We start from the raw sequence: 13,282 nt of genomic DNA on the forward strand, positions 1-13,282 counted from the left end.
AACGTGTGACTATAGTAACCGTCGATGGTTACTCATACGTTTGATCTATTTAAGCAAATTATTGTATTCAGTTTAGGGGTCGCAAATTTATTGCATTGAAAAATTACTCTCAAAGTACCCGCATCTTATTAAAAGAGAAACGAGTTTCGCTGTTTTTAATGTATGTTTACTTCCAACATTTTGATTCAAAGCAATTTCCAGTTTTATATTTTAAGTATTTTGTTTTATTTTCTTTATTTCTTCTTTACATTGCATTCTTTTGCGCCATCCTTTCTTGATTACTGATTCATACGAAAAACTCAACACAAAGTTTAGGATTAGTATAGCCGATCTTGCAAGTAACTTTTAATAAGATGCTAGTGACTGTTTTGTCAGAAACAGTCGTATACTGTGATTAAAATTGATAATCATAAATTTGAAATTGAATTCGAGGAGATCCATATCCAACTTTCCAAACGTCAGCATCTATCTCCTGAATTTCAAGGTAATCAAATGCTTATCTAACCACCGCATTTTCAATTCGAAATAGTTCAATTGATTTGATTTTCTTTTAGCGCCTAACCCTCTCAAGAAAGTTCATACTATTGTTGATGGAAGGTACAAGCGTTTCGAGAGGTACTTCAACTGTTCCATTCATTCTATCGATTTGTTACTTGTGCTATAAGCTCCAATTAAGGTGATTATCCAAACAGGCTAATATAAGTGTTTATCTTATCAATAAATAAAAATAAACTTGATATAAGTTATTCCAAATACTTGCTATAATTTTAATCTGCTATTATAATTAGTTTGGTGCTACAATTTATGTGTTATTTTCTTCTTTGCAGTCATGCAATTCTTGTCTATATTGCTTCTGCATTTTCTGGAGTTGCAAACCATTGGTTAGTAGTTTACCTCTTTCGCCATCTTTTTATGAATTCAAGACACGAGAATGAATAGATGCTAGGGAGGGTATTTGCTTGTGCAAGTGTTTGATACTACTTTCATTAGCTAAATGGTGTATTGTATCTCCACAAAACAATATTGGTTAGTGGAATTTTCTGGATACTAATGTTAGTTAATTAATTTATATAACCGGTACCCAACAGAAAGTAATTGCACAATAATAATACTTTATTGCTAATAGTTCTGGAGAATGATTCAAGACCAGAATATTACACATAAACACATTACAATAATTATGGGAAATAAATATAAAACAATAGGACACACAAACACCAAGATTCAAGAGCTTGGCTCTCCCATTCCCAAATGTTCGAGAGTTGGGGGCTCTCGGCTCTCCTAATAACCATTCAATAACTCCTTTGGTTAAAGGTCTCTTCCTTTTATAATTATACATCACCTAGCACAGCAGTAACACCTGTTAGCTAACCGTCACTATCCCATAAAGTAACTGCCTCATAATTGATAGTAATTTTCCCATAACTGATTTAATCAGTTTCGCTCATTAATCTCATAGACATTTTGAATAAGTTTGTCCTCAAGGTGAAGGTTACCCAAGTGTCCGCCGGGGTCCCACAGCTTGAAGTAGAGGGACAGAGCAAGGCGTGAAACATGATAACTACTTACATACTATTTTGGGTGGTATGTTTGACAAAAAAACATAGCTTGACAGACCGGAGCAGGCATTATATAATGCCATTTTGATTAATACATAATATAATTCACCCTTCACTGAGGACGCGTTTGGAAACAGTCCAGTCATCGATTCAAACACCTAACTCCCACCATGTCAATCAAAGTCTCTGTTGATACTAAGCAAATTACGAAAAATTTCCTTTTGTCTCTTGTTGTTTCTCCACAATGACATTCACTGAGGAATTTTCGGCATCTTATACTTTTACAATTTCTACCTTTTCCTCATTTCTCTCTTCCGTTATTTGAATGAGAGCGAACTTTCCTTGGTTTGTTTCTTCTTGTTGAAGGTTGAATTAGTGAGGCATCGACGACTCCATTTCCTATTCAAATTTTTCTTCTTCATCAGATATAGGTAGGAGGTCTCTATACTCTGACTTAAAATGCCAAAGCAGTGCAACATGAAACGTTCGCCAACTCGCTTGTAGATGGCATTAACTCCACCACTGCCACCATATGAGAGCACGGTTTCTCAAGGCTTTCACCGCCTCCAGAAACTTCTCGCTCTCCGGTGTTCCACAACATCAAAATGCTTTTATCAATACAAATCAGCCATCAATAGGCATCACTGCCGCCGTCAAACTGCAGCATTTCCATTTTCCCCTTCTTTGAATTTTTTGCCCCAGATTAGAACTACTCTGATACCCGTTGACAAAAACAAGTACCAAATTGAAAAATATAATAGAAATATTTTACTGTTATTGATGATAGAATAGGTAGTTCAATAGAAAGGCACACAACACTCACAGTCTTGACATAAATAGAATAAAAGATAAAGGATTCCTATCCAAGAATTTCTAGAGTCTTGGTCTCTCCCCTCCAAGAATTCGAGAGCTTGGTCTCTCCCTTCTAAATATCCTCTTCTAATTTTCCAGATGATCCCATCTAACATACGGTCTCCTCATTTTATTCACACATTCCAAATAACTACTAATTAACTGCTACTAAAGGTCAATATTAAAATCAGTAACTGCTTGATAGAATAGAACAGCCACATTCATATTTTTGGTTCCTAGTAACTTATAGGGTCTAACAATAGTTCCCCAAAAAGATCCACCTTGTTCTCAAGGTGACTCTGAAAAATAAGACAAGTGTCCACTAGGACCCCATAACATGAAGTAGAATGACAGGGCAAGGCGTGAAACATGATAACTCATGTATTGGTCATACACTCTATTTTGAGTGGTATGTTTGAGCCAAAAACATAGCATGACAGGAGTATGCATTAACAGCGCGGGTTCGACCAAACCAAAGGTAAATCCACCCTTCACCAAGGACCTGGCAGGACCTGGCAGTTTCGGCGGCTGTGGCACTAGGTTGTCCAAGTCGAGTGAAGTCCATCTCTCTCTGGTAGTTGTTCTAGTTAGTTTCGCCCTCGATTCAAACAGAATACTCGCGCCATGTCCACAATATGTCTGTTGATACTAAGAAATTTGCAAGAATCTGCCTGTCTCTTGTCGCTTTTCCACAATGACATCCATGTGGAAATTTTAGGCATCTCTTTCTACTTTTGCATTTTCTTGGTTAGTGGAATTTTCTGGATACTAATGTTATTTACTAAATTAATTTATATGGGCATCCTACAGTAAGATTCACTTTTTCTTAATAGTCACTAAAAGAGAAGACATGCATCCTCCAGTAGATTTCACCTTTGTGTATGTTAGTCATTACATTCTGCAGGTTTCTTTCTGTTTTCGCTATGTTGTCCCTTCTTCATTGCAGATATACACTTCGTTCTCCTATTTTTGAATTATTTTGTTCGACTCATACCATTAGGTACCCAGCTGATGCTTCGAGGAAAGCTAAAATCCACTCCGTGTTAGATTGGCATCACCTGAATTTGCACTGCGGTGCAGTTGTGTTGTTATAGCACAAAAATAACCCTTTTGTTTATTTGCTTTCAGTAATCAATTTTCATAGTGGTCTCTTTTCAGTAAATTAAAAGTAAGAGGAGATTAGTGGTCTCCTTGAATTCAATTTGCATCCTATGGTTGAAAAATCGAGAAACACAAGGGAGGTCTGGCACGTCTATTTGAGTTTGGTTTTCCTACAGTTAATGTTGATCTAATTAAATTCTGTTTATCTAGATTTGTGCCATGCCAAACATAATGCTGATAGCATGGATGATAATTACATATTTTTTAATGCAGCTTTTAGACGAGAAAGAGCATGATCGTATTATTGGCCCATACAAGAAAGTTCAACGGTGGATTGAGAGCACAAAAAATGCAACGAAGTCACATTTTGATGAAGTTCATAATGTGTCCTCTAGAAACTCAAAGCGAGGCTTTCAGTGCGGGAATCTAGTAAAGCAGATGGCCAAATTAAATCTGGGAATAAAGCTCCCATGATTTCAAAGATGTGACCTATCAACCATGTGTTTAACATACTTGACACCATTTAGCCATGTCTAACATTTTATACATTGATGGTTGCAATTGTGGCTTGACTATGTATTGAGACTCATTACTGAGATTGCTAAGTTTAGCAGATAATAAATTTCAACCGATTCAAAGATTCATGAACCAACAAGTCCTTAATGCAGAATTGGCATTACATATGTTAGTTTGTCTGTTTTTTAAGTTTGTCGTGCAAAATAATTCAAAGGAGCTGGTACATTGCTGTATAGTATTTAGCTATGAAGAAATATGACAATAAATTTGTATACAGACTTGTCTGTTAGATGATAAGTATACCAAGTACCAACACAATCTATTTTTTATTTATTTTTAAAAACAAGTATGATCCAGATTTTTTTCATAAAAGTAATTGTTTTGCAAAAAAGTTTTATGAACAAATTAATTAAATAAGCTTTTCAATTTGACTTTTTAAAAAACAGGTTTTAAGAAAGGAATCAAACAAGTTCTATACTTATTTTAGATGGTTAATAATTTTAAATTGATATTTATTCCTTACAGCTTGTAAGAAAGGAATCAAACAAGCTCTATTATACTCAAGGGTGTCATTCTACCTCATTTCTCTTCTCTTCCAGTAAAGAGAAGTTATCAGCTTCTCTCTTCAACTCGTCTCTCTTCTCTTTCACGTCAAACAAATTACAAGTAGCTTAGTCTGTTTCTCTGCTATAGTTGTACACTATTTGATTAAAGTTACCAAAGTTACACAATAGTAAACTTGCTCAAGCCATTTCCTTTTAGGCCACACTGTAATGAAATAAAGTGGGACACAGCTTCTAGAAACTAATGAGTCACCAATTATACATGTGGACCCACATGCAGGGAATAATTCTGTTAGTGACCATCCAGAAATCGTGGCAGCATGCAAAGGAGTGAGAAGGCGCAAGGAAAATAGTAGGCTCAAGGAATACGTGAGGGAATGAGATCTATTTAATGATTGTAATAGGAATATTATTGGTGTGTGTGATTTGTGAATCTTCTGCTATTCTCTCCCAAAAACTCTTGTATCCAAAGTTGTTGAGTATTATAATACTCTTCTTTTCCCTATCCTTATCTACACCTGTTACATTGGTGCTTTCACTACACCATGGCTGACACAAAAACAAAGGAAATGCAAGCTGAGATCAAGCGCAATGCAGAGGACCTCAAGCAATTTCAAGAGAATGTGTGAGCGCTTTGAAAGGTTGGAAGCCGGAAACTCTTCCAAATTCGATCGAATGGAGGCGATGCAGATGAGTGCTGAAGCCAAGTTTGCTCAAATTCATTCTGCGCTTGACATTTTGATCCAACAAACTCCGTCAAAAAACAACCATGGTGCTGGACTCATCAACAAACCGTCGTTTCAAGTGAGAAACGTGAAACTCGAATTTCCTCGATTTGATGGTACGAACGTGCATGAATGGATCTTCCGTGCGGAACAATTTTTCGGTTACTATGATACCCCAGATTCAGATCGTTTAACCATTCCGCCGGTACATCTTGATAAGGACGTGGTACCGTGGTATCAAATGGTGCAACGATCTAACCCTTTTCAGTCATGGCTGGAGTTTACGCGAGCTTTAGAGTTGGATTTTGGTCCATCTATTTATGAATGTCCTCGAGCTACCCTGTTTAAGCTTACTCAATCTGGTACGGTTTCTGAATACTATCTGCAATTTACTTCATTAGCTAATAGGGTATATGGTCTTAGTAATGATGTGCTGATTGATTGGTTTATTAGTGGATTCAATATTGATATCCGTCGTGATGTATTGATTCACACACCCACATCCATTGTTAATTAGCAAAGGTTTATGAAGAGAAGTATACCTCTGAGTACCAAACCACAAAAAGCCAACCCAACCACTTATACTCCTAACCGATTTGTAACCAACAAACCAGATAATAACCAGAAAAATATGGCCCCCATCCTCAATACACCTCCAACCCGACCAATGAGCCTAAACCAAAAAATCCTAATATCAAGAGAATGTCACCCGCCGAAGTTTTCATTTACACACAAGTGTCCTAACAAGCAATTGATGTTGTTACAATATGATGAAACTGATGAAGACCAACTGTTTGAGACAATGCTTAAACCACCAGACCTAACCATCGAAAACCTTGAGACCAACCAAACTGAACATCATCTATCCCTGAATGCCATGAAAGGGACTAGTAACATGGGTGTCTTGAGATTTTCTGGTTCAATTGAACATATTCAGGTGCAAATCCTCATTGATGGAGGCAGCTCGGGTAGTTTTTTGCAACCAAGAAAAGCAAAGTTTCTCAAATTACCTGTGAAACCGGCACCAATCTTCAAAGTGTTGGTAGGTAATGGAGAGATAATGACTGCTGAAGAAGTGATAAAAAACTTACCAATTGAGATGCAAGGCCACAAAGTGGAAGTGCCAGTTTACTTATTACCGGTAGCTGGAGCAGATGTTATCTTGGGAGCATCATGGTTAGCAACATTAGGGCCGCATGTTGCTGATTATGCAGCATTGACACTCAAATTTTTCTTAAATGGGAAGTTTGTGACACTGACAGGAGAGACTACAGTTGCACCTTCTGCCAGTGAATGGTTAAGAGACTTCACTCTACTGATGCAATTGTAGAATATTTCACCATATTGAAATCCCAGGAGAAGGAAGATGTCTTCAAAGAATTGCCTACTGATATTGAACCTGAAGTTGCAGTTATGTTACATACTTAAAATGATATTTTTAATGCTCCATCATCTCTGCCCCCTGTCAGAGCACAAAATCACACTATTCCATTATTGGAAGGCTCAAATCCTGTTAAGGTCAAACCTTACAGGTACCCCCATAGCCAGAAAACCCAGATAGAGAACATGGTTCAGGAAAGGCTGCAGTAAGGGATCATTCAACCCAGCACTAGTCCATTCTCATCACCAATTATTTTGGTGAAAAAGAAGGATGGAACTTGGAGGTTTTGCAGTGATTGTAGAGCTTGAAGGATAGAAAAACACTTAGAAAGGGGGGGTTTGAATAAGTGTAGCTTTAAAAACTTGACAGATAAAAATAAATTGCACAGTTATTTTTATCCTGGTTCGTTGTTAACTAAACTACTCCAGTCCACCCCCGCAGAGATGATTTACCTCAACTGAGGATTTAATCCACTAATCGCACGGATTACAATGGTTCTCCACTTAGTCAGCAACTAAGTCTTCCAGAGTCTTCTGATCACACACTGATCACTCCAGGAACAACTGCTTAGATACCCTCTAAGACTTTTCTAGAGTCTACTGATCTACACGATCACTCTAGTTACAACCTGCTTAGTTCACTCCTAAGACTTTCCTAGAGTATTTTGATCCACACGATCACTCTAGTTCCTTACAACTTAATGTAATCAATTCTAAGAGTTTACAAATGCTTCTTAAAAGCGATAATCACAACTGTGATATTTCTCTTAATCGTTTAAGCTTAATCTCACTAATATATTACAACAGCAATGTAGTGAGCTTTGATGAAGATGAAGATTCTGAGTTTTGATTTGAACAGCGTTTGAGCAAGTTTAATATGAGTTGTTTTGGTGCAGAATCGTTAACCTTGCTTCTCATCAGAACTTCATATTTATAGGCGTTGGAGAAGATGACCGTTGAATGCATTTAATGCTTTGCGTGTTCCGTACAGCATCGCATTTAATGTTATACGCTTTTGTCAACTACCTCGAGCCTTGTTCACGCTGTGTCTACTGACGTAGCCTAGAATAGCTTTTAACGTTCCTTTTGTCAGTCAGCGTAGCTTGCCACTTGTACTTCCTTCTGATCTGATGTTTGTGAATACAACGTTTGAATATCATCAGAGTCAAACAGCTTGGTGCATAGCATCTTCTGATCTTCTGACCTTGAAGTGCTTCTGAGCGTGATACCATCAGAACTTCAGTGCTTCTGTTCTCTTGTTCTTCTGATGCTTCCATAGACCCATGTTCTGATTCTGCTTCGACCATCTTCTGATGTCTTGCCAGACCATGTTCTGATGTTGCATGCTGAACCCTTTGAGACAAAGCTTCTGAGCGCTGAATTATGCGTACTCTTTATATATTTCCTGAAAGGGAAATTGCAATGGATTAGAGTACCATATTATCTTAAGCAAAATTCATATTATTGTTATCATCAAAACTAAGATAATTGATCAGAACAAATCTTGTTCTAACAATCTCCCCCTTTTTGATGATGACAAAAACATATATAAATGATATGAATTTGCGATCAGAAAGAATAGACGGCAAAAGACAAATTACACAGCTATAGCATAAGCATATGAATATGTCTCCCCCTGAGATTAACAATCTCCCCCTGAAATAAATACTCGAAGAACTTTAATAAAAGACTTCCCTGATTATTTCGGTAGAGACGATCATATAAGCTTCTTGTCTTCAGAGAATTCCTAGCTTCTGACTTCTGCTTCCATTGGACAGCTTCAGAACTAGAATTTCCTTAGATCCCTAGAACACTCATAGCTTCTGATTCCTGCTTCCATCTAGGACAGCTTCAGAACTTGAATTTCTTTGATCTTCTGAACATTCACAGCTTCTGATTTCTGCTTCCATTCAGGACAGCTTCAGAACTTGAGTTTTCTGGATCTTTAGAACATTTGCAGCTTCTGATTTCTGCTTCCCTCGGATAGCTTCAGAGCTTTGAATTTCTACCAACATCACTTCATGCTAGATTTGTATCAGAACATTGTTGAATGTACCAGAGCATCATCTGAGCATCTCTACATCCTGAAATGTTACAGAACAAAAAACTAAACGACAAAAGTCAGCATGAACGAGTCAGAACATAAAATGTATATTAGAACACATTATATGTATCAGAGCCATATAGGCTAAAATAATGTATCAGAGCAAAAATAGAATTTTGTCAGATCAAATAGACAAATATTGTCAGATCAAATAGACAAATATGGATTAAATTCTATCTTCTTTCTTGCTTCTGATTTCTGAAGCTTGACAGCACTCAGCTTGCTTCAGTTTCCATGGTTTAGCTTCTTGTGTTTGCTTTGAAGATTTTCTTCACTTCTTTATACCTGCAAAACACTTAAACCATATAGAACTTGCAGATCTTGTTAGTGAATGCAACTGATTAAATCAAATCATTTATCATTTATCTTTCTCCCCCTTTTTGTCATAACATCAAAAAGAAAAAAAGATTCAGAGATAAACCAACGAAACACACGGAGGAAGAAGATGATTTCATTGAAGTTCAAACAGCAGGTACCGAAGTACATGAAGATAAGAAAGATCAGATGCACAAAGACAGATGCAACGAAAAGAAAGAAACAACACAGACTCAATCTAAGATGGCCCTAGTCTTGACAAGATCTTGGTCAGCATCTCTTGAACCATATTGTTGTGTCCTTCTTGCCTCACCATGAAAGCGCTATACTCAGCGTTGAGTGAGCTTTGCTCATCCTGTCTTTTCTGAATATCTTCCAGAGTCCTTGCAAGACGAGAAGATTCATCAGAAGAAGCTTCACCGCTTTCAACCACAGGAATAGCATGTTGATCTGCAGCTTCCATTGATAGATCATTTGCAGGGATTTCCTCAACAGGAACAGTTTTAGCAACATGATCTTCAGCATCTGCTTCTTGCATAGAAGCATCTCCATATTCTGCAGCAGGAATTTCCGAGTCTCCATTCTCAAGTGCCTGAAGAATGGCAGCTAGATTCCTTGGAGCAGAAGGACCTTCAACTTCTGGTGGGTCAACAACTTCTGGAATGACCAAGCTTGGGTCTTTCTTAGAAGGGTTTTCCCTCAGAAAGTCAAAAAGAGTCTTGAAGTCTCCTAGCAGAACAGGATATTGAGGTATCCAGACCACAATCTCCCTGCAAGGATTGGCTTCCAACGCAGCGGCCAATCTTAATTGTTCCATCTCATCCAAGAAGGGCTTCTCTTCCAACAGATGTCTACCTTTGAGACTAGCAAACCAGAAATCTTCATAATTCCTCAGAATTCCACGAGGCCGTGGGGCAGCAGCTACACAGGCTTCCTGAAGTTCTAAAAACAGAGCATCTGATTCTCTGCGAAAGATCCTCCAAAAGTTCCGCATAGCAACATCATTCAATCCCGAACTTTCAGCAATTCTGAGAGTATCAAAGGTACTTCTGAGATTCCGCTTTATGTTTTCAAAAACTACACCAATAGGATATACAGGGCGGGATTTTATTTGGGTTTTTGAAAAGGCAGGGTTGGAAGTGAAGTACGGATGAGGTTCTCTATCCAACCTATAAGAAGATTCTGCTTCAGTATCAGAATCTAACACTACCACTTCAGCTTCAGGACGAGGCTTGGGAGTGTAGTTGCAATCACGGAGCAGCTGCTCATGTGATGCAGAGGTTGGAAAAGGAGAATCACAAGGATTGTTTTGAGAGGTGGGGGGAGTATATTCAAGAGTGGCATTGAGAGAAGGTTGAGATGGAAAGAGAGTTTGAAGGGGTGGTATATCCAGAACAGGATTTATGGTAGGTGGAGAGGAAGGAATGGTTATAGGAGAAGATGGAGGTGTAAGAACATGGACAAAGACTGGTGATTCTGATGTGGCTTTTTCTGGTGCGGGTGTAGGGACAACCTCTATTGGTGCAGCTTCTGAACAAACAGCAGGAACAGAATTAGGTTCAGAAATGCATATACCTTTGGAACCTCTCAGAAAAGCTTTGGCCACATCCTCAGTCTTCTTCTGCTTCTTACTCTTCGGCTCTTCAAAAATCTTTGTTTTGCCGCTAGCGATTTCTTTCCTTCTGACATATGCCAGAACTTCTGGTTGATTCTCAGCCTCTTGAGAGATATTTTCTTCATCAGATTCTTGAAGAATCATCTTTCTTTTTCCGATTTTCTTCTTCTCAACAACTCCAACAGTCTCAGCATTGTTATTAGACTTCTTCTTCTTTTTCTCAGCTTCCTTCTTTTTCTTCTCAAAATCAGCAGAGACAGCCTTAGCAACCTTTGCAATGACTTCTTTTGGGACCATTTCTTTATTAGTGGTAGCAGCAGGATGATCAAACTTTCTTTTGGTCCTTTCTTCCTTCTTACGATTCACTTTAATAGGAGCACCTTTGTCTTGATCTTTAAGACTCTTATCCTCTTTTTGTGACTTCAGATACTTAGTTCTGACTTCAGGTACCTCACTATTGAAGAAGGTTTCAAAGTCAGCTAGTACTGGTTTTCTTCTGATTCTTGTTCCAGCTAGAGGTTTAGGAACTTTGAGGATAGTGTCAATAATTTTCATCTTCTTCAAAGAAAAAGCATTCAGACAGGCTCCAGAGGTGACAACAAGGTTTTTGATAATACCTTCAGACTCCAGACTCTCAACAATCTTGGAATGCACCAGAAGGTTTGTAATAATTCTACCAAAAGGAATGATTGTTCCACCATTTTCTTTTCTGAAAGCGTTTCTGGAATCCTTTACTGCTTTCCAAATATGGTTGAAGATAATGTAAATCGCATCAACCTTCTTCTGAGTGGCAATGCAATACAGAATGTACCTTTGATCATTATTGATGAAATCCGGGGCATGTGTTGATTTCCTATGGTAGAAACACCCAAGAAGGATCTTTGTCCAGATTCTGTAGACATCTTTCAAATCCTTGACGTATTTTGTTTTCTTGACATTTAGATAGAGAGTGGATAGAACATCTCCCAAATATGTCCTTTGATCAAACTCATAAACCCTTTCAGGGTTTTTCAGATCAAACATCATTCTTAGGATGTTTTCAGTAATAACAACAAACTTTCCATGGACGAAAGAAAGTATAGATTTTGGAGCAACCACAGCATGTGCCCAGAACTCCTTGACAAGATCCGGATAAACTGGACCAACGAACTCAGCAAACAACGAGGTCCATCCTTGAAAGATGATGTCTTCTTTAAGGTGAAATTGGTTTTCTTCAATGTTGTCAAAGTCAACCATGAGTTCACACAGAACTTCCAATTCATCTTTAGGAATGGAGCATGCAACAACAGGAGTGAGTTGCAAAGTTTCTTCTTGGAGATGATGAGGAACAGATGACTCAGCATTTTGGGATGAGAAGGCAGCCATGGATGCAGAATGAACAAAAACTAACAAGAAGAGCGAACTGGGTTTTCGATTAGGGTTTTTAGAAAACGGCTAAGAACTTTTCAAACGAGAGAATGCAAGAAGAGAGAGAGACAAGGGAGCGAAAAGAAAATGTAAGAAATGATTTGAAAAGAATATATAGAGACGGATTTGAAAAGGAAAAAAAAATAAGAAATATAAACTGAACAGTTCCAGAATCAAAAGAAATCAATTTTATTAAATGATGAGTGACGTGAGGAGAGAGAACGTGGTAAATGAAATGATTTAAAACAGTTACCTAGGTCGGCGTCTTTTCAACTGCACGCTTTGTACTAACCGTACAGGCACGTGTTCACCATCAGATAATAGATGACAGCTGTAAATTTCAGAATAGACTTTACGCCTTCAGATTCTGATCACGTTTCTCTTCTGGAAACACTCCTTCTGAAGTGTGCTGATATAAATCTGAATGATCTTCTGATCCATTACTTCTGATATACACAGCTTCTGGAGATTCACTTCTTTGTTCTGCAGCTTCTGATAAGACAAAACTGTATCTGCAGAAGTTCTTAAGCTCTTTGTTTCATCAGAAACAAGTTTATCATCAAACCAGATGTTTATTGATTCGTCCACAACCAATGTTTCAATTTTGTATATTCTGTAGCATTTAGAGCATTTAGAATACTCAAGAACGAAACACCATTGCTTGAGAAACAAACAAGACAAATGATTTCAAGACTGATAAACTATCTTTTCTGATCTCCTTCAGACAAAGTTTCTTCAACAGATTTAAGTACCAGAACTTGGAAGACAGTCTTTCTTCCCTTCAGGTGTTGAGACCAACTTGAGTCCAGGAGACATGTCATGTTGACTTTTATCTTCTTTGTCACCAAGAGAATCTGCAAAAGAAATAGTCTTTTTCTTTGGTACCCACATTTTCTTGGGTCCTTTCTTGTTAGTTCTCCTCAAGTTCTGATTGAACTTGGGTTTAACATTGTAAGCAATAGGAGGAACAGCATGATAATTTTTAATGTGAGTTTCATGATATTTCCTAGGTTGTGTCACATGCTTTTTGGTGTGTGTTATGTGAAAACTTTGAGCATGTGAAGTGTGCCTAATATCATGGGAGTGGCCATACTTGAACTGATCATACAATGGCTTGTATGTAAATTTCATTTCATCAACAGATT

At 37.8% G+C, this 13,282-nt stretch overlaps 1 protein-coding gene across 1 annotated transcript; it reads left to right on the forward strand.

Annotated features, from left to right (window-relative positions):
- Positions 1-375: 375 nt before the first annotated feature.
- LOC131641321 (glutathione S-transferase T1-like) lies at positions 376-4,105 on the forward strand (the record flags this gene model as incomplete). The annotated part of the gene is made up of 4 exons (XM_058911620.1): positions 376-484; positions 555-615; positions 828-881; positions 3,412-4,105. Coding segments are annotated over 4 exons (318 nt in total), but the record flags the coding sequence as incomplete, so codon positions are not given.
- Between the last annotated feature and the right edge of the window lie 9,177 nt (positions 4,106-13,282).

Source organism: Vicia villosa, unplaced genomic scaffold, assembly GCF_029867415.1.
Source record: "Vicia villosa cultivar HV-30 ecotype Madison, WI unplaced genomic scaffold, Vvil1.0 ctg.003663F_1_1, whole genome shotgun sequence".
Classification (NCBI taxonomy): domain Eukaryota; kingdom Viridiplantae; phylum Streptophyta; class Magnoliopsida; order Fabales; family Fabaceae; genus Vicia; species Vicia villosa.